Raw genomic sequence first — 22,000 nt, forward strand, 5'->3', positions numbered from 1 at the left:
AACGCGGCGCCGCCCAGAGCAGCGGGCCTGGGCCAGCGGTACCAGCTTCCCGCCCCCCCCCACCCCCCTCCCCGCGCTGCCCGCCCGTGGAGGGCTCCCGGGCGCACGGGACGGGGGAACCAGCGCAGCCCATCCCAACCCCGGGAGCGAGCTGACAGCCGGTCATGGCCGACGGCTTGAGGAGGCTGGTCGGCGCGGAGAGCGGCCGGGTGCTGCAGGAGAAGCTGGAGAGCTGGTACCGGGACTACGAGGTGGGCCGCGGCCGCTAGCGGGGGGGGATCCGCGTCTGCTGGGGGGCTGTACGGAGGGCGGCCCGCCTCACCCCGCGGGCCCTCAGGGGGCGGGAGGCCGCCGGCAGCAGTGCTGTTGCCGCGGTGTCAGGGCCGTGCGGCGGTTTCCCCGGTGACGGCAGGACGCGGAGCGGTGGCGGCCTCCACCACCTCCCGGGAGCGCGGGTGACCTTAGCCCGGTGCAACCGGATCCTGCAGCCGGCCTTCCTGGCCGTGGGGAGGGGTAGTGGCCGCCGCTTGGGGTTCAAAAGGCCAGTTTGGGACGCTGACCCACACATGCACACAGTTACCGCAATTTTAACACTGAGTGCCTGTAGCACTCACAGCTTCAGCTATTTTCTTTTCTGCCTGTGACAAGGTTCACTAAAAGCAAGGACTGGAGGTTAAAAGTGATATTTGAGCTGTAATGACTGAGTCTGGATCAGAAAAGAGTTTTGTGGTAAAAGACCAGCAGATGGAAGGACCACGAGTGAGGGTGTGCTCAGAAGGAATCACCCGTGGCCTGGGCACAGTCAGGAAAATGTGAGGAAAAAGGATGTTGAAAGTGAGAACGGGGTCATCCAGCTTCCTGCCTTTTCTGGGTGGGAAACCTGTTAGAGCTGAGAGGCTGCCACAAGACAGCACAGCTGCAGAAGGGCTTTGGAAGGCGGGAAGCAGGCGTGAGCAAAGAGTTTCGGGTATGGGTGAGGAGAAGGCTGGAGATAGATGTAACGGGATGCATGGAGGAGGACGAGGTAACAGGAGATTGAGGAGGCAAAACAGTGGAAGCAGGAGAGAAGGCGTAAAATTTAGGGAAAGATGAGATGAAGGGAACTGAGATTTGAAAATTGGGAATTTTCTCAGCAGAAACAGTCTTGACAGGGTTGTCACTTCTGTGTCCCCAGGTTTCACTAGCTTCAGAACAATGATAGTTGATTTGGTCATGAGCCTGTAAGCATCTACAGTGTGCTATGCTTGGTGAGGAAAGGTGCTGAGCAGAGGTGCAGCTTTTTCAAGGGAAGCCAGCTCCTTTTTTTACTTCATGATATGTAGGAGTTACAGCATATTAATGGCCAGTCAAACTCTTTGCAGGATTCTGGCGGCAAACTTTAGCAGGGCCTGTTGCAACAGGACAACGGGGAATGGCTTTAAACTAAAGGGGGGTAGGTTTAGACTAGATAGAAGGAAGAAATTTTTTACGCTGAGGGTGGTGAAACACTGGCACAGGTTGCCCAGAGAGGTGGTGGATGCCCCATCCCTGGAAACATTCAAGGTCAGGTTGGACGGGGTTCTGAGCAACCTGATCTAGTTGAAGATGTCCCTGCTTATTGCAGGGGGGTTGGACTAGATGACCTTTAGAGGTCCCTTCCAACCCAAACTATTCTATGATTCTCTGATTCATGGCAAAGGATGGTTTTAAGGAGGAGTTTGAGGGTAGCTTATAAAGCTACCACAGAGTGCAGGACACCAGAGGAGGAAGAACAGAGGAACTAATTTTAAAATCTTCCAAATGGATGGTGGAGGTAGACCTCGGGGGGGCTGAGCAATAGCGGGAGCTGAACTCCCCATAAGAAGTGAGGTGAGGGTAGTCTGCGAGGTCTTGGGAAATATAGATGAGCAGCCTCAGGCTGCCATTGCAGAAAAGGAGGAGCTGGCAGATGGAAGCACCACGGGTGTTAAGTCAGTGTAATGAGCTGGAAAAATGCACCACTGCAAAAGTGGTGTTCTGGTGAAGGTTAGAGGGGTGAGACTGCTCCTTGAGGCCAGAGGAAAGCATGTTGCAGCAATCAAAATGCAAGCTGACAGGGGCATGGGTGGGAGTTTTAGCTGTTTTGGAAGCTTGTAAAAACCATATGGAGCCATTAAAGCCTGAAGACCTAGAGGGTGATCTATGTTGAAGATGATACACAGGTTATGGATAAAGATTAAGGAAGCAGGTACAAAGTATGTGTTTTCCTGGCAGGTGCAGTAGCATCCTGGACAGATTAACCCCATCAACGCCTTTTCAGAATTGCATTTGCTGAAAGTGGTGTAGTTTTGCTGTTCTGTTGTTTCCTAGGCATAATGCTGGGTTTTGCCCATTCTTCAGTAGTATTTGTTTCAGTTGGTAACTCTTAAAAATCAGATGAAATTGCACGGAGGCCTCATGTGGCTGTTGACAAAGCAAGGTAATAGCCTTATATGTATTATTTCAGCTAATAAGGAAAATCAGATTTTGGACTAATACGTTTTTTTTCATCCAACAATCTCCTATCTTATTTTAAAAACTCTGTGGTGAAAGATTTTAACACAGATCAACAATTATTATGATTCCTCTTTTAGAGATATTTGTGGTTGCATCTTCTTTATGAATGGCGAAAGGAGTAAGTTTGCTCTAGTGGTGAATTAACTGGGTGATAGAAGTCCTGATGTCTTGTTTGTTTGCCTATTAACAATGTGAACCTTTTGAAGATGAGTATTCTGACAGATGCAGTAAGAAAAGCTTGTGAAGATGTAATTATAGGGAAAAAAAAAAGTCATGATCATAACAGGAATCACTTTAAGTAAGAAAGCCCAGGCAGATGTATTAATACATATTAATTTACAGATTAATTCCTGTGATCAGAATCTGAACCGATGCTGTGAAATAATAGAATTGAACTCTCAGATTCAAGGGCAGCTCTTCACAATCCTCAATGAAACATCTCGAGAAGGTAAATCAGTGCCTTGTCTTATTACTAACACATTTCACATGTGTCATCTTTTCAAGCTCTGGCTCTTTCTGTAAGTGTTCTCACAATTTCTTAATGTATGTATTTTCTTAGGTGGGCATTATGCAGGTGTGGAAACAATAAAAACTCGTCTCCTGCCGTGGCTAGGGACTTGTTTTTCCTGTGCTACTTCAGGAAGGCTCTTTGAAACCAACCTCTCTCTCACTCAGGTATGTAGGAAATTTATTTTAAGGGAATAAACCAGTGTGGATTTATACCTGCAGGAGAGCTTTAATGACTTTCTGTTAATAATAGCCTCCCTCTCTGATTTTGCTTAATGAAATATGTCCTTAGTTTCTTGTGGAGACAACTATGCTATTTCTCTGTCTCATCTTAAGTTTCCTTTGAAAGGGAAATCAAAGAGGTCATTAAAGTTACTTTTGGCCTTCCAGGGCTTATGCTGTTTCACAACAATGAGTGATAATATGGAGGAATTTGCTTTGTAAGAGAAGCTATGTTCTTGTACTGCTTTCCTTTCCTAGGTAAAGAATTATGCTACACTTACATTTGCAAAGACATCATAGAAGTATTTATGCCATATCTCTATTAGTAAAAACCTAACACTATGTGAAAATACATGTGTAAGCTGAAGGTGTGTATAAACTCCATGCATTTATCTTTGAGCTCCTTTTATTTTTTTTTAAGAAAAAAATCTTTGTTTAATATCTGAGCATTATAATATTTCCAGAAGGTGGGGGGGGGGGGGAAGTGCTCATGTCCATCATAATACCACCACGTGCCTGACTTGATGTTTGGAGTTAGTATGTATTTGATATTTACTGAAGGTGTTGTAGTACTAACAGTTTGGCAGGAAAGACAGATCTGCTGTGGCTTTGTGCTTTGAAAGAAAATAAGACTGTTGGTTGATGCAGACTAGGAGAAAATATTGAAGATCTTGAGATTTGACAGTGATGTCTCCATGTTCTCTGTCTTCTCATTTTTACACCTCTTCTGTCAAAATCTTTCACAGTTAAAATAAGGACAAATGGAAAGTGATATCCCTTAAGAGTCAGATTCTAGTGTATTGCAGGAGTAGGGTTCTGCCAAAAAAACCCAAAATGTAAAATAATGATGTTATTAAATGACAGTACACCAGTTATGGATTTGTCATTGCACGTGACATTCAAAATTTAAAGAAAAGCCTGTTGCACAGTTATTATTTAATTCCGGTAGTATCAGGCAAATCTATAGGTTGTTAAAGACAGAGCTGCATGTGTAGTAGTGTGCTTTCTGGAATGACAATAGTTGCCTCCTCTGTTCTAATAACTTTTTCTGTTATTTTGTGTACATGAATTCCCAAAACTTGAGTTGGTGATATAGTCAGTCAGAAGATGACTGGAAAAACCCCCATGCAACACATCTACAAGAACACTTTGTTCAAATGATGTGTATATAGTAGGTAGTAAATCTGCACATGCAAACCTTCCATATTCTCTGTCATGAGGTGTAAATGAAGTGAATATTTTTCCTAATATAATTGAGTCTTTGTTTTGTGTGCTTGGAAGGTATTGCTTATGTCTCTAGAAGGTATGCAATTGCTTTTGTTTTCAATTACTTTAGAAATGGTCCTTACTGAAATGTTTAGAAACACATCTGCTAATAATGCTATACTACATGGCTGGAGGATTCTGTAAGATAGAACATTCAAGCAGCGTGATTTTGTGTTTTGTTGTAGGATTCATTTGAGAGAGAGAGGCAGCTGAGAGAGCTGGCCAGCAGTCAGACTTTTCAACTGCAAGAGCTGGAGGAAGAACTGACTTCAACTCGTCTACAGCTCAACCATGTGCAACAAGAGTAGGGGAATTAACTGTGATTCTTCTTGTTTGTTTGTTTTTTGTTTTTCAACAACAAGCCATATTTTTCCCTTGACATTTAAATACTGATGGAGATTTGTAAAATGTTTCATTTCTGGCTTAAAATCAGAGCTTCAAAATGCATCTAGGCTCTGGATTGTCCATGTGTGTCCAAAGTGGGGTACAAATGATATAGTCATACCTGCATTCATAGATTGACTTGATAGGTTTTACTTCTGGCAGAGGATTTGGAAAACATGCCAGTAGTCTAGACTAAAGTGTTTTGTATAGTGCATGACCATCCCAGTGGAATTATAGTCGATGCGCTGTTGCATGCTGAGCAAACCTTGATAAAAAATCAATTGAGTAGCTATAGTGCAACATTTATTGAAGGACCTACAACATGTCATAATTAGTTATGGTATGTAGTTGGTATGTGAACATCTAAGAAGATCAAAACCCACTGTGGTAAGATGGAGGAAGAAAGAAAAACAGACTTTCAAATAAGTGACTAGAACTGAACAGTTTTTGTCCAGTCGCATAAAACACATTTTGTGGAGCACTGTAGTCTCAAAATGACTTAATTGCTTCAGAAACAAATTTGTGCAGTTAGTGCCACTTCCAGGGCCATTTCAGAGGTAGCTCCAAGTGACAGACACTTTCTCATGCATCCTATTAGCATGAGAACAATGAATGTTCACAGTCCTTGGGTCAGTAGAATAAGTGATATAATTTAATGCTGATACCAAGAATATAAAGTTCTCAGAACTGCAAACTGTATTAGCTAGATTAGAGGAAAGAGGTTCAATAGAATATTTCATCCTGTATCCTAATCTTGCGGATATCTCCTGCTTTCATAGAATTGTAGAATCATAGAATGCTTTGGGTTGGAAGGGACGGTCAAAGATCACCTAGTCCAACCCCTCTGCTGTTGGCAGGGACATCTTCCACTGGGTTAGGTTGCTCAAAGACCCATCCAACCTGACCTTGAACACTTCCAGGGATAGGGCACCCACAACTTCTCAGGGCAACCTGTTCCAGTGTCTCACCACCCTCATAAAGAATTTCTTCCTTATATCCCATCTAAATCTTCTCTCTTTTGGTTTAAAACCATTACCTCTTGTCCTATCGCTAGGACAGGGGTAGAAACTAAAGTCTCTCTCCACCTTTCTTATAAGCCCCCTTTAATTATTGAAAGGTTGCAATAAGGTCTTCCTGAAGCCTTCTCTTCTTCAAGGTAAACATTCCCAACTCTCTCAGCCTTTCTTCATAGGAGAGGTGTTCCAACTCTCTGATCATTTTTGTAGCCCTCCTCTGGACCTGCTCTAACAGGTCCATGTCTTTCTTGTACTGGGGACCCCAGAGCTGGATGCAGTACTCCAGGTGGGGTCTCACAAAAGGGGAGTAGAGGGGTTGGACCAGATGACCTCCGGAAGTCCCTTCCAACCTCAACCATTCTGTGGTTCAGGTATATATAAAGGTTGCTTTAGGGGTGAGGCATTTCATCCTATGCTCCTGTGTGGATAGAAAGAGATTATTTGATGAGCTGGAGAAAAGTGTTGGAAGGTCAAGGTGAGAAGTACAAGGTAAGTTATTCACTAATACAGATTGGAGTGAGTGTGTGGCAGTTTGCAGTACAAGAAAAAGTCATTTTGGGCTAGCTCCTGCAAGAAGTGGGAAATCAGTGGTAAAGCTTTTGTACAGTTTTGTGGGTTGCATTTCTCTGTGCAGTCAGGTCAGAGAGGTGTTGGCTGTGGTTTGCAAAGGTAGAAGTCTGGAAGGTAGAGGGTTGGGAAGAGGTAATTCAAGCAGAGAAGAAGTCATGCGTTAAAGTTTCAGAGCTGATCCTTTCAAGGTGATGCAGTATGGAGTCATGATTGTTTAGTTATTGGCAGGCAGGGGACAGGTGCAGGAGAAAGATAATTCATGTTCCAAGATACCCCATTTATGGACAGTGAAGTCATTCTGAACGCTGTAAATTGTTGAAATCAATGGAGAAACTGGAATTCAGTCTTAATGAAAAATAATGGGTCGTAGCAAAATAATTCTGTTATTGCATAGTCAGATACGATTTTTTTATAAGCTATTTGTGTGCTGATAGTCTGCACAAAGCCCACTGTGATTGTTTTCATATGTTAAATTCATATGGACTTGGCCTGCTTAAACAGTCAATTTGTCATATTAAATTCTCTGGTAGAATCTCTGCCTTTACCATGAAGGTTATTAATTTTTCTTGCAGTCTGGCAAAAACCCAGTTGGCTCTTGAAGACACAAAGACCAAATCAGCCACTACTCTTTTGGCAGCAGAAGATAAAATTGTTCAGCTAAAAGCAGCGTAAGACAAATTGAATCTTGGGGTATTTGTGGCAGAAAGTCAGCATGCAGAAACACAGTCTGTCATTTACCTGAGTGGGTTCTGTTTATTCTACGCTGTCCTATGCTATAGCAAAAAATAGGTCTAGCTTCTTAACACCCTGTAGCTTTGTTTCTTGGTGTTATAGAGAGAGGATTAGCATAAGTAGATCCATGTGAGAAGAACCCTTATGGCTGAACTTCTATCCTTTTTTTTTAGGATAGAGGAAGGATGACTTTGAAACTAGCAGCTTGATAGCATTTGAATCTTGTAGATGAAGTTAAATAGGAGAGAACCATATTCTGAATATAGCCGGAAACCATTGTTTGCAATTTGCTATGATGCTCTTGGAAGTAGCGTGTGGGTAAATAAAAGACACTTCAGTCTGTCTATCTTAAGATAAAGTTCTTTATACAGCTTTTTCTTTTAGACTATTTTTGCCAAATCCTTTTGTCTGTCTGCACAGAGGTAATGGCTATTGGTAATGTTGACGACTCTGGTTTAAAAATGTTTTTTGAGTTTCTAAGTGCGTTAGTCACATCTGGGAAGTTAATCTGGATCAGTAAGGGTGCAGCTGGGGGACCTACCTTTCCGTTTCAATACAGGGGTCCTTAAAACTAATTTCCTTTTGTGTAAAAGGAAATTAGTTCTAGTTCTACAAGCAGTAATAATTCTTCACTGTTATGAAATGTAGCTCACGTCTCTTTTTGGTTTGGGGTTGTTTTGTTTTGTTTTGTTTTTTTGTGTGTGTTATCAGAAAAGAATACAAAGGTAGTTGAAATTAATTCCAACAGCATGTGAATTCTTGTGATAACTGACATTTCAACAACAGAAATATAGTCATACTTGTTAAATAAATGCTTGCGCCTTTTGGATAAATAATATTGCTGCTCTTAAAAATGGAGGAAACTTGACTTTACTGCTTACACTGTAGGAACGGATATAACTGTCCATGAGTTTATCTTTCCTTTTAGGGCAACTGAAAGGATGAGCTACTCCTGATTAAGATAAGCAAACAAAAAAAACTTCAGGCCATTAGAGTTTCTATTTCCAATATCAAGTTGAATATCACTTGTTCATCTCTGGATGTTTATCATTGCTTCTAGAATAATGTTAATTGTCAGATTTCATCTGTGGACTTTCCTAGCAAGTGTTGATCACTTTGGATTTTAATTTTTTTGGATGGCTACCTGGGGTATAAACTCACATTCCCATAAAATGGGCTCTTGTGATTTGTTGGGTGAGAAGTAGCTCATATAACTCCTTGATTCTTAGATATAACCTGACTGCTGTCTATCCGATTAAAACTATTAGTAGGGAATAAAGCATCTTACAATTCCCATGTGTAGGTCTTAATGCAGACTGGACAGAAATTCATGTTGCCATTTGTACTAATGACAGGAGAATAAAACACTCCTGTCTTCCCGCGAATTCAGGAATTCTGTAATCTCCACATACTCATGGTTCACGTTTGCTCTCAGTTTAGTTGGCACTCTACATCTGCATCTTCTGTCTGGTGTGCAACTTTTGATTGAAGCAAAGGTGCTATTTTTCATTCTGTGAATCATCTTTTCAAAATTTGAACCCTTTTAGTTGGGTGAAATCAGATTTGCCTAGTCCTCATCTGCCTGTCAAAACCAGAATCCTTCTAAAAGTAGAGGAAGTGAGGTCAGGACTGATCTGTGACACTTAGGACAGGATTTTTTTTTTACACAAGGAACAGTTTGCCAGGAGTGTCCTTTGCATCTTTGTCTGTAAACTTATTTTTTGAGACTTTTGGAATAGCTGATGATCTCATTCCTCATGTCTGTAGTCTGTCTGTCTCGCATACTTAAATCAAAGCATGTTTTGGAACACATCTTGGTCTCCTGGGCTGTTAGAGCAAATGTGGTCTAGACTCAAGATAATTAAATTCTATAGTCAGTACAAGCTTTTGTTATATCAAGATATTAATTATAACAGGATTTAGCTATTTGCTGCAGAATTCTGCAGCAAAATACAATTTTTTAAAAACGAATAATGATCAACATTTAAAAGTAATTGGAAGTTCTTCAGGGGAAGACAAAAAATAATGTGTACTAAAAACTTGTTACATGCAGACTGAACAAAATCCTATTAGTACTATTATAAATGGAAGCTTACTACTAGGGTGCTTAGGCTCATGCCAAGGTCTAATCAAACTTAACAAAGCCAGACGACTCACTTTTGAAGTAAATGAGGTCAAGAGGACTTTTCTTTCTTGATCTGCTGTACAGAGGACCTGTTATATAGATTGACAGGAAGAAGTTTTGATAAACATGGTTGTAACAAATAACAGCCAATATGGTAGCTTGAATCAGTTATCTTAAGACCTTGTAGTGTCGCTGGTGCAGGGGGCTCTTAAAAATAGGTTAAACAGGCATCTGACTAAAAATTACATAGGTGGAGTTGTTCTTGCCTTGAAATTCAAGGCAATCTGGCTGAATAAAAGTAGGGCTTAGCCCGAGAACTGAGGGAACTGTAAGGGACTTTATTGTTAATGAATTGTTTGAAACTGGAGGGTAGCAGTGGGCTTCTTTATCCAAACAGCATTAAGCAGATACTTGATAGAAATTCTCAAGGCTGTTGTATTTTCTCCTGAGAAACTGGTTGAAGATGCCTTTATTTTTAAATGCTTAGATGGTGGAGTTTAAAACACTAGTTATAGCCTTAAAATAAAACTGGGTTATAAAAACTGTTCTAATTTTTCTGAGAACTGTATTTTGCCTTGTTTGTTCCCATTTTTTTTTTTTGTACCTCTTTAACCTTAACAGAAAGATGATAATACTCTCTTCATTTCAGATTAATACTTAGCAGTAGAGTGAATGAACAATAAAATAGGGGAAACTCTGAATACTGCATAGATTTAATTATCATGGAAAGGATTAGTGTTAAGGCTTACAAAAGTCAGCATTGGTAATTCATAAACGTGTCTGTCAAAGTTGTTTTTTTTTTCTTTTGGTATTTAGTTTTTCTTACAAAGAAACATTCATTTTCAGTGATGGCTTTTCTTATGTTTGTGACTTACCATGTGACTTGTGACGAACAGTGGAAGATGCAGGTATTTCTGCTGGTTTCGGTCTGTCATGTGTTCTCCTCTTTTTTTTTTTTTTTTTTTTTCTTTTTTCTCCCCTCTCTTGATAAAGGCAGACCTATAATTAAGCATCTGTTTGTATTTGTAGTCATTATCTGTGGTCATGATGAAGCTTTGTGGATCTCACAGCAGTGCGATAAAGACCATCAAAAATTGCTTTAAAACTTTCTGGAAAATCCCTATGTGAATAGGGGTAAATAACAAAAAGAAAATAATACAGAAGTGAAATGTTTACTTCTTATTTATCCTTTCTGTTGGATAGTTATTAACAGTGCATTGGCTGTCTGCATTGTCTATCATGGCAATTTAAGGAAGGCCTGATTAGTGTGTTGTATGTTATGTAGGGTGTGTGTTTTTTTTTTCCCCCAACATTTTTTCTTTTTTTTTTTTTTTTTTTTTTTTTTGGTACATAATGATTTTCCCCCATCTCTATCTCTAGAACTCATCTTCCCAAATCTACTTTCCTTTCCCAGTTGTTCTTTATATTAGAATTCTTTAGCCCTCTTTTACTACTACTCTGCTAGAAGTCCTTGCTGGAGGAGCTGACTAAGGGTGTCCATGGGCTTGTAATAGTATCTGCAGCTCTTCCTACCCAGGTTAGAAGGACAGTCTTTCCTCTTAGCAGATGTGCTGGCCTTACTACCTCTCAGTCAGCCCGCTCCTTAAAAAGTCCGAACAGGAAGCTTGTCAATTGATAGGTGTTACAGCTTTCACTGGTTCAGATCCTCAAAAATCTCACCAGGGTCCTTCAGTAAAGAAAAGGAAGGACAGAGTGAATGCCTCCAAAATGAATAGAAAGCATCCTTTTTTTTTTTTTTTTTCCTTTTCTTTTCTTTTGGAAAAGGGAAAACAGCAATATATGTGTTAGGAGGGAAAGCAGAGATGTTGGGATACGTTCTAACATTAAGTAAGAGTAAAGGACAGAAGATAAACTTGCTTAACTGGTTGTCTGCCAATGTTTAAGAAACACTGCTTCTCTTGGGGAGAGCAGGAGAGGAATCATTAGCTTTTGATATTACTTGAATAACATCATTGGTGATGTCCTTTGACTGACTAATATATTTGAACAAAGAAAAGAACCCAAGGACCTTGTATAAAAAAAATACCTAGAGTCTTAAACTGTAGGAAAGAAAACTGAGCTGGTTTAGTTAACATCTTAAATATGAGAAAGAAACCAGTTTCCTTCTTAGACCTCATCATCTGAGCTAGTGCAAGGACACCAAATGTCAACCAGTGATCTCTCCGGTGACATAAAGTGTAGTGTATCCAGTCTCCTGCCATAGGACGCTTTTACCTTTTAAAGTGTAATTAAGAGTATGCTTTGGAGTATGCTTTTTTAAAAACTCTTGATTTCCCTGTATTTCAGCATAAGGAGCTTGTTCAATATTTCTCCTCTTTTTCTGTTCTTTTTGTTTGGTGATGAGGATTAATTGAGAGATGGTTTTCATTGGTAGAAGGACATCTTGTGACTGACTTTATTCTGTGTGGTTAAGTCTGAAGACTTCCCGTGCCCAAGAGAAGGACGCCCTGAGGAAGTTAGATCGTCTGAATGACTATGAGCAACAGATTCAAATACTGCGGGATGAGATTTCTATCCTGGATGCCCAAAAGTCTGTTCTCCAGAGCAGGTAGAGGCGTTATTCAGAGAAGTCACTGAATCAGGGAAGTTGTTCATGTTAGGTAGCATGAATTCCCTCCTCATTTTAAATTGAAGTATAAACAAAAGCTAAGCTTTTGTACTTTGCTATGAAGGAACATAAACTCTTTAACTGATTTCTCCTAGTGCCCAAATGTTTTAATTTCAGGCAGCTATATTAAGTTTCTGGCAAAACAGCAGAGAGAGCAGCTTTACAAAATACACTGAGAGCAACTGTATGGGATAAAAAGAGATGGTTAGGTTTTCTTTGTTTATAAGTCCTCTTTGAATACTGTACCATTACAGGGCAGAACTTGTTGTTATATTCTCACTTATTTGACTTTACAACTCTTCAGTGGTACTGAAAGAGGAACAAATCTCCAAAGTATTACTAGTTAAATGTGTGTTTCCCCAGAACAAAGTGCTTGGCTGTACACACTTTAGGAATTACTTTAATTTTATTGTTCAGGCTCTAGCCCATAAAATGTATTGACACAAATGCCTTCATATTAGACTAACCAGCTGCAGCTTTACTTCTTTAATTATGTTGGCTCAAAATCTCAGCTTACCCTGGTAATAATTAAATTGACACAAAACTCTGTGCACTAGGCAAAAGCATCTGAGGATGGTGAAGTAACCTCATGCTTCTTTACATGTCTGTCATAGGCTTGCACGGAGCCGCTCTCCTTCCCCAAGGCACAGTGAAAGCAAGTCACCTAGTCCGCTTCCCCTGAGGAGCTGCTCACCTGGCCGAACCAGACGTACAAATGCTTCGCGTCGTGCCTGCCTGGTAGCTCGCTTTGGTGACATTTATGCTCAAGAACGCTTGGATGCAGAGACCCTTTTGAGGACATACATCAGTGACATGGAGATGGTGCAGAGGATAATATACATTGCAGCTGTGGTAACAAAAAAATTTATATTTCTTGTTTTACAGGCCAGAAGTGTTTTATAAAATATTATGTCTGGATTGGATTAAATTGTGTGTAAATTAGCATTTCTGTGAAGTACGGAGAAGAAAACTTCTTTTTTCCCTTTTGATTTTCCTTTCTTTCCCTCACGCTTTTACATTGAACTCTCAATTTAGTGTCCTTTTCTGACTGTCCTGTCCCAACATTAGAACAGGGTCAGTGATCTACAGTACAGGTGCTAAAAGGGGTGCATAAGAAGACTGAATGGCTCTGAAAGGTAGATGATTCCTGCACTAAAAAAACATTACCTCATTCAGATGAATTCTTTTGGGAATACTACATTTTAGAAAGCTAAAAATCTTTCCATATCATGCTTCCCTCTTGCCTGTAGCTTTGTGTTTTTCTAGTCCCTTGAAATTACCTAGATACCTCACGTTTACTATGAGCTCAGTCTGAAGAAATTTGTTTTCATTTTTCTGTACTTAATCTTCTTTTCTATAAAATTGATGTAGTACATACCTGTGTCAGAGAGGCAGTGTGTCTCTTAATGTGTGTGATCCCAAGCACACTTAACTTACTGAAGCTTTTTTCCCACAACTGTCATTCAGTTTGCATTCTCCAATACAACCTTTCTTCCCAACAGACAAGAGGTGCTCCTGTCTGACATGTTAGGCTGTGGCACGTAAAATGCTATTACTGAATTCTGCTCTTGATATCTTTGAGTGTGATTCCATTGATTGTGGGTGTGTGATGGAATCCTACATGAAAAATAGAAGGTTAGGTGGGAATCTTTTCAATCCTGTCTTCTGCAAATAAATTACACTTGATTTAATCAAGTTCAAGATTCTTAGGGCACCAAGGAGGGCTCACAGCAAGCTCACTACCCTGGACTTCAGGAGAGCAGACTTTGGCCTCTTCAGGGATCTGCTTGGTAGAGTCCCATGGGACAAAGCCCTGGAGGGAAGAGGGGCCCCAGAAAGCTGGGTAGTATTCAAGGGTCACCTCCTTCAAGCTCAGGAGCGATGCATCCCAACAAAGAGGAAGTCAGGCAGAACCACCAGGAGGCCTGCATGGATGAACAAGGAGCTCCTGGACAAACTCAAACACAAAAAGGAAGCCTACAGAGGGTGGAAGCAAGGACAGGTAGCCTGGGAGGAAAACAGAGAAATTGTCCAAGCAGCCAGGGATCAGGTTAGGAAAGCTAAAGCCCTGATAGAATTCAGTCTGGCCAGGGATGTCAAGGGCAACAAGAAAAGATTCTGTAGGTACGTTGGGGATAAAAAGAAGACGAGGGAAAATGTGGGCCCTCTCCAGAAGGAAATGGGAGACCTGGTTACCTGGGACATGGAGAAGGCGGAGGTACTCAATGACTTTTTTGCCTCAGTCTTCACTGGCAAGTGCTCGAGCCTCACCGCCCAAGCTGCAGAAGGCAAAGGCGGGAACTGGGAGAATGAAGAGCCGCCCACTGTGGGAGAACATCAGGTTCGAGACCATCTAAGGCACCTGAAGGTGCACAAGTCCATGGGACCCGAGGAGATCCATCCGTGGGTCCTGAAGGAACTGGCCGATGAAGTTGCTAAGCCACTATCCATCATATTTGAAAAGTCGGGCAGTTTGGTGGCACTGGAAAAGGGGAAACATAACCCCCATTTTTAAAAAGGGAAAAAAGGAAGACCTGGGGCACTACAGGCCAGTCAGTCTCACATCTGTGCCTGGGAAGATCATGGAACAGATCCTCCTGGAAGCTATGCTAAGGCACATGGAGGACAGGGAGGCGATTTGAGGCAGCCAGCATGGCTTCACCAAGGGCAAGTCCTGCCTGACTAACCTGGTGGCCTTCTGTGATGGGGTGACTACATCAGTGGACATGGGAAGGGCTACAGATGTCGTCTGTCTAGACCTCTGTAAGGCCTTTGACACGGTCCCCCACAACATCCTTCTCTCTAAACTGGAGAGGTATGGATTTGATGGGTGGACTGTCCGCTGGGTGAGGAGTTGGTTAGATGGTCGCATCCAGAGGGTAGTGGTCAACGGCTCGGTGTCCAGATGGAGGTTGGTGACGAGTGGCGTCCCGCAGGGGTCCGTATTGGGACCGGTACTGTTTAATATCTTCATCAATGCCATAGACAGTGGGATCGAGTGCACCCTCAGCAAGTTTGCAGATGACACCAAGCTGAGTGGTGCAGTCAACACGCCAGAGGGACGGGATGCCATCCAGAGGGACCTGGACAGGCTCAAGAAGCGGGCCTGTGTGAACCTCGTGAGGTTTAACAAGGCCAAGTGCAAGGTCCTGCACCTGGGTCGGGGCAACCCCCAGTATCAATACAGGCTGGGGGATGAAGGGATTGAGAGCAGCCCTGCCGAGAAGGACTTGGGGGTACTGGTGGATGAGAAGCTGGACATGAGCCAGCAATGTGCGTTTGCAGCCCAGAAGGCCAATCGTATCCTGGGCTGCATCAAAAGAAGCGTGGCCAGCAGGTCGAGGGAGGTGATTCTGCCCCTCTACTCTGCTCTGGTGAGACCCCACCTGGAGTACTGCGTCCAGCTCTGGAGCCCTCAGCATAAGAAAGACATGGACCTGTTGGAGCGGGTCCAGAGGAGGGCCATGAAAATGATCAGGGGGATGGAACACCTCTCCTCTGAAGAAAGGCTGAGAGAGTTGGGGATGTTCAGCCTAGAGAAGAGAAGGCTTCAGGGAGACCTTCTTGCAGCCTTTCAGTACTTCAAGGGGGCTTATAAAAAGATGGTGGCAAACTTTTGAGCAGGGTCTGTTGTGACAGGACAAGGGGGAATGGCTTTAAACTAAAGGGGGGTAGATATAGACTAGATAGAAGGAAGAAATTTTTTATGCTGAGGGTGGTGAAACACTGGCACAGGTTGCCCAGAGAGGTGGTGGATGCCCCATCCCTGGGGCATGGGAATGGAAACATTCAAGGTCAGGCTGGACGGGGCTCTGAGCAACCTGATCTAGTTGAAGATGTCCCTGCCCACAGCAGGGGGGTTGGACTAGATGACCTTTAGAGGTCCCTTCCAACCCAAACTATTCTATGATTCTAATCAGAGAAGTCCTCCCAGATGAGTACTCTTTTTAACTTTCACTTTTACAGCAGTGTTTTATATTCCTCCTTACAATGATGATACTAGGTTAAGTTCATCCTCTCAGATAATTGATAAAAAATTAATCTCAGTCTCCTGGATTTAACTAGATGTTCTTTATGTTTGCAGGAGTCTTTTCATGCAGCAAAGATGGCCTACAGGCAGTTTAAAATACGTGTAAGAGAGACTCTGTCTCTAGGTCACTCGGGGCCTGAGTCCCTTGAAGACACTGTCCTGGATTATATAGTTCGCCATGAGGATCTGTATGATGTTCAAGCCAGTGTTAATGTAAGTCAAGGGTGGTGGGGAAGTGACGTGTTGATCTATTTAGTAGCTAATAAATTCAGAGTGTGTAAACTAGAAATGCACTGTAACCTGAAGAAGGAAAAAAGTTTATTGCATGGATGTTATGTCTTGTAGCAGTTTATTTTCCAAAATAATATTGTGGCATGGCCCAGTAATCACTTGTTTTATTTGCCTGTGACTAGAATATCTCTGTCTGCCAGAATAGTATTTTGGCAAGATACAGTATAACTGCCTTAATCAAATAAATGTAAGCTAAATTTCATATTTTTCTTAAGTTCTGTGCTCTACTGAAAAACTGCATCTCCCTCCTAAGATTGATGTCAATGATGTAGCTTGTACTTTATTTCTAAAATAACAGCACAGTCTTTCTGAAGCTAATATTTTCTGGAATAGCCTAAGACAATATTGCTGGGAGCTTCTTATACTGATTCTTAAATGTAGAAAGCTGAGAGGCATATTTAGGAGGGATTTCCATACTTGCCCGTGAATAAAAGTGTTAGTGAGCTCAAATTACTCAATTGTGTTTATTTTCAGGAAGTAATTCGCTCCATGAACGTCAACCCAAAGATTTCATTTCCACCAGAAATTGATTTCATTGTGATCAGCACTTTGATTCGAGAGTTGTGCCGTGTGGCTTTTGCAATGCAGACACTCATTCCTCCTCTTGATATTGCCTTTGGTACTGATGGAGAACTTTTCAGTGAGACCAAGTAAGAACTCTCTATTTTCAGTCAGATTCTTACTATTAAAAAAATTCATCAGGTTGTATAGTCTACTTCTTTCCTAACTAATATAAAGGTTTAAGATTGATACTGAACATTAATTTGGGGCAAATACTCCTGGTCTGTAGTGAATTTGGTATGTCTTAAGGTTTATGATGGTATATAAATGCCAGGATGTAGACCAGTGTTGACAGGTTTTTTAATGAACAGCAGAGCAATTTTCTGGATAAACTTCTGTCTCTAGAGCGTATCTAATTTATCCTTTAAGAAGAAAATTATCATTAGCTTTCCTTTCCTTGTTTAGTCTCTATCTGCCTCCAGTGTTTATAAAATGTGTGCATCGTTGTTCCTCCTTTCTGGCCCATTTTGTAAAAGTCATGTTTACTGAGATCTGGCAGTTAGTACCTGATACCGGGATCACCAACACGTGTGCTGTGACCTCCGGGCAGTAGCTGCTGTACAACATCCGGATCTTAATACACTCCCATCTCTTCTGGTTTAGAGCTGAGCAAAAAGAAAAATGCCTTTTAAGAATGGGAATTTTGCTTAAAAAATGCACACCATAACATAGTTTTTCTTTTTTCCGTAGTGTCAGGGCTGGCTGCTTTGTTAGCTGGCAGAGACTGTAGGGTACTTCCATGCCTTCAAGAAAACTAATAGGATTGATAACTCCAAAAAAATTGCTCTCAAAAGCAAGAAAAGCCACACCAATAAGGAGGTTTCTAATAATAATTAGAAATAGAATGGAACCCAGGTGGGGAAGCGCTTGAGAAGCCAAGGAGAGAAATAGAGAAGGTAAAAGTAGCCCTTCAACAGGAGAGTGCAAAGTCATACGTGACTACTTAATGATCCTGTCCAAATACTGGGCAGTTAGCTATTTGATACCCAAAGCTATTGGCTCACTTAAGAAGGCAGGAATGCTATGGTATAGCCTTGGGATGCTTTCTCCACCTACTTGATGTGTGTGGCCTTCAAAAAACAGGTGTAATGTGTTATACATGCTGCTGTGGGAGACATATATACACACATCTATCCATCTATATAGATAAATATGCAGCATACATACGTTTACATGTGTAGCATATAGATGTGGTACACAGACATGGAGCAAAATCTGTAGAAATTAAAATAGCTCTGTTAGTTATGTGTGATACCATTCTATAAAAGGGCTGGCGAAACCTCATCGTACTCTATACCTTCCTCCATGCAGAGCTTCATGCCTCTGTTTACAACATTGTTTTATATAAATTGCCATTGTATATACATTACTAATGTATAGGTGCATTGCTATTTTTATTTCAGTTATTTGATATTTGTTTTGAGTTTGAATCCACAAAACCAGACATGTATTATTCAGCCAATATTGCAGACTTAGGGAGGTAATATGTATCTGGTATGTTAATACAGGCCTTCAAAATAATTTTTCTTAGCTAAAAAGTCACTGTTTCATTATCAGTACCTGAGGATCTTGCTAATAAAATTGACTTTTATGTCTTATAAGATACTAGGATGTAATTTTATAGTTGAGAGAGAGTATTTCTGTAATATCTTTTATAGGGGTCTTGTTTTAGCAAGATATTTCAGGAAGATGGGATGACTATGCCTGCAAAAATGCTGCTCAGGAGATTTAATCTGTCAGTGGACCCAAGGACCCTGGCTTGCATGGGGCTTATGCGAGAACGTGGTCTAGTGGCCTTCTGAAGTGTCAGATGCCTTTATTGGCGTGTCTTTCAGTATAAGTAGACAGCATATTCTGCTAAGTCTGTCTTACAAATGCATTTCTTCTACAGGTTCACTTCAAGAAGACAATATTTCCGTATCCCAGAAATAAGTAAAGACAGACGTTTATGAGCTGTAGCTAGTATTCTGCTTTTTATCAACATTGATGACTTGAAGCATCTTATTTATCTTTTGGCATTTATATGCAGACATTTCTTGTACTCTATATTTCAACAGGTACCATCGTAGTTTTGACTCTGATTTCACAGCTGCCTTGGTGGCCTATCATGTATGGCCTGCTCTGATGGAAAATGATGTTGTAATTGTGAAGGGAGAGGCAGTCACAAAAAGAGGAGCTCTGGTACGTACTTTTGTTAAGGATCATGTTAAGGGAAGTCATTGGATTTAAACACTGTTTTAAAATTTAAAAAGATGAATTCTTGATTGTTCCCTAAATGGCTGGAGTTGTGTATATCAAATATCTGTTAGGTTTTAGTGCCTCATCCTGTATTTAGGATGAATAGTTTTGTTTGCCTTAATGTATTCATTATGCAGATGTATGATTGTTCGCAGAGCTTGTTCTGAGGAGAAAGTTTACTGTATTTACTCTCTGTCCTCAAGCTTTGTTTCCAGCATGGCAAGTCTGCTTGTCGAGTCTGTCTTTATTAAATACCCTTTCTCAAAAGAGGTTTGTCAAACTCTTCTCTTGTAGTGGTCTCACAGAAGCAGAAGTAGAGGCAGAAGCCGCAGTCGTAGCACCAGTCCTCTTCTATCTCATCATGTAAGCCCCAGCTGAATGCTTGTAGTGTAAACAGCATCAAGTATTTTAAACTCAGAATGTAGGCAACCTTTTAAAAATGCTGATGTGCCACACATACATTCTAACATTGTGAATAAATGCCTTTGCTGGGTCTGTAATGAGGTGAAGCTGAACTGACAGATAGTTATTGCCTGGTATCATTATCAGTGCAGACACTGTATGAGGAGTAGATCATAGTTAAATTTTCAGAGGTACCAACTGTGGATCTCGGAATGCTTTCCCCCTACTCCCCCTTGCTTCAGCACCCTTCTGAATAACTAATTGCATCATCTGGAAGTGTTTTAGTCATCCTGCAGTACATATACAGCACATGGTCCCTGCCTCCTGGAACTGGTAGTCTAAACTTACCCTCTAATGCCTCAAAGGATCAGAAAATCAGTGTAGGGTGGGCAGGAGGGGAAGAACTGAGGTGGTACTAATAAGATATGTGAAACCATAGCAGAGTTCTGCATATGGTATAGTTATACAATATTTTTAATTACTTCTGTAAAAATCGTGTACTTTTCTAATTGTTAGCCCATGTTATTAAATTGACATCAGTGCCCTCAACTTAAAATGTGAATATTGAAAACGTGAGAGGCTTTGGGTAAGACTCACTTTTTTGTGTGTGTGCAGGGTGTGAGAGAGAAACTAGAAAGTTGTTGAATTTGACTTTATAGCAGTGGAGCTGCACCGATAGAGCAACTTGCAAATTTTCTGAATGTTGATGGGTCCCCAGGTGCCTTTTTGGGTACAGTTCTTTAGCACATCTGAGTTTCCTTTTCTGTTTGTCTTGCAGTTGTCTCGGAGCCGCAGTCCTTCACCACTGAGGAGCGGAAGCCCAAGTAAGTGGGCATATTAGTTCATAATGACTCATGGTTTTCACATGAAGCCCTTGAACAACTGAGCAAAGAGACAAAACAACATGCTGAAGGTCTTTGACTCTAAAATACTTGTCCAAGTCTTATTTTTAAAGTGGGTAGCCCCTTTCTTTTCTGTGTGTGGAAAAAGGCTGAAATTTCTGACCGGGAGGAAAGCTTGTTTTTCACTCTACTCAGACCACTGTCATGAGTTCTCTCTGCTGGTTGCCTTTATTGTGGCCAGTTCTGCAGTAAGTAAAACTTGTTATCTTCCCCACACGAGACACAGTTAGCTGCCAGACATGCCTGCTGGCTCCATGCCTTTCAAAATCCAAAGAGATAGCTAAGTGGTGACGGTGAAGTGAGGGATTTCAAATAGTATGAATGTGTGCCCATCTTGAAGCCAAGCCAATTTAGTGATTTAGGAAAAAATAGTCGTACTGAAATGTGTCTTTTTCTTCAATAGGGCGTTAACTGAACATGTTCCTGTGATTCAGTACATCCGGATCCAACAACTTCACTGGTGCCTTTTCTCTTCAAGAATACCTCAAATCTCGCAACAATGTGAATGGCAATTGCCACTCCAAATGGAGTTTCTATTCAGTGTGGTTTTTAGAATTATAGAAGGCTTATTTATAATTTTAGAAACTAATTCAACCCTTCTGATTTAAAAAAAAAAAAACAAAAACGAAAGTGCATGCAGTACAGGATCATACTCATTTGGCAAAATTTGCAGAGCACCGAGGAACCCATGCTGTAATTCTGCAGATGGAGATAGAATTATTGCATCTAGAATGTTTTCCACAGATACCAAACGATGCAGTTTATCTTGATAGGATGTTTAATATAACCTAAATGGTGAATGTTGCAGAATGTTGAGGTTAGCTGTTACTTGAAAACAATTTCATTAATTGGTGCTTATTTACAATTTTAGAAAACAGCAATAATCTTAGAATGTGCCAGTCTCACACAGCATCCTTTTAAACACGTCCTTGCGGTAAACTGAATTTTCTAACTACAATGCAAAGTTGCACAGAACAGTCATGAACTACCAATACTCCAGCAATCCCCAGGACTTTATTGACATTTACTTATGAAAGCACAGGTGTGTGCTTTAGCAAGGCAGTAATAGTCCTTGTTAAATTCATTGTTACTTAGAAATGAATATCATAAAAATTTGTAGTTTGGAACTTGAAGTATTTTGAAAGTGTGCCACTGATTATTTGTAGGCTTGAAATATTTGCTTGAGGTGGCCTATTTGGTATCACTTTTAATGAGCTTTCATACCAGACTAATGGATTAGTAATTCTTGTGAGCTCAGTGAAAAAACCTGTCCAGTTCTCTCTTACTGTGGGCGTTTATTATATTTTAATTGTAAAAATTAGAGACCTGAAGAGATTTTATTCAGGCACTTTAAATAGTTTGTTCCCCTTGTTTATTTTAATATCAGCATTTTTGTTTTTGAGAGAACTGTTACTGTCTTTCTCTCAGAACATCATCTGTAGGGCCAGCCTTAAATACAAGCCACAAGTGACTGCTTGGGGCCTTGTGCTTTTACATAGAAACATAGGATTTGTCAAAATGGAGCTGATGTGTAATTCACCAGCTCCACTGCCTCGTTCCAATCAATACCTGATGCTTCAGAGGTATGTGGTGCTTTTCCCAAATTCATCT

General features: G+C 41.0%; 1 protein-coding gene across 4 annotated transcripts; it reads left to right on the forward strand.

Moving 5' to 3' along the window:
- Positions 1–112: 112 nt before the first annotated feature.
- Positions 113–20,991, forward strand: SPATA18 (spermatogenesis associated 18). 4 transcript variants are annotated; one of them, XM_076336239.1, is made up of 12 exons: positions 113–251; positions 2,857–2,962; positions 3,074–3,189; positions 4,695–4,813; positions 11,771–11,905; positions 12,580–12,817; positions 16,050–16,208; positions 16,761–16,936; positions 18,905–19,028; positions 19,380–19,448; positions 20,266–20,311; positions 20,793–20,991. In XM_076336239.1, the coding sequence occupies exons 1-12, from the start codon at positions 165–167 to the stop codon at positions 20,798–20,800; spliced, it is 1,383 nt and encodes a 460-aa protein (XP_076192354.1). In that variant the 5' UTR covers positions 113–164; the 3' UTR covers positions 20,801–20,991. The 4 variants fall into 4 exon arrangements, with proteins under 4 accessions (XP_076192354.1, XP_076192355.1, XP_076192356.1 ...); XM_076336240.1 differs by lacking the exon at positions 19,380–19,448; XM_076336241.1 differs by lacking the exon at positions 11,771–11,905.
- The last annotated feature ends 1,009 nt before the right edge of the window (positions 20,992–22,000 follow it).

Source organism: Aptenodytes patagonicus, chromosome 4 (assembly GCF_965638725.1).
Source record: "Aptenodytes patagonicus chromosome 4, bAptPat1.pri.cur, whole genome shotgun sequence".
Classification (NCBI taxonomy): domain Eukaryota; kingdom Metazoa; phylum Chordata; class Aves; order Sphenisciformes; family Spheniscidae; genus Aptenodytes; species Aptenodytes patagonicus.

Bases quoted from the DNA above. Each gene is read 5' to 3' on its own strand.
- SPATA18 (XM_076336237.1), top strand. From the start codon at position 165: ATGGCCGACGGCTTGAGGAGGCTGGTCGGCGCGGAGAGCGGCCGGGTG. The intron at 3,190-4,694 runs GTATGTAGGAAA...GTTTTGTTGTAG, and splicing joins CCAACCTCTCTCTCACTCAG to GATTCATTTGAGAGAGAGAG. The intron at 16,937-18,904 runs GTAAGAACTCTC...ATATTTCAACAG, and splicing joins GAACTTTTCAGTGAGACCAA to GTACCATCGTAGTTTTGACT.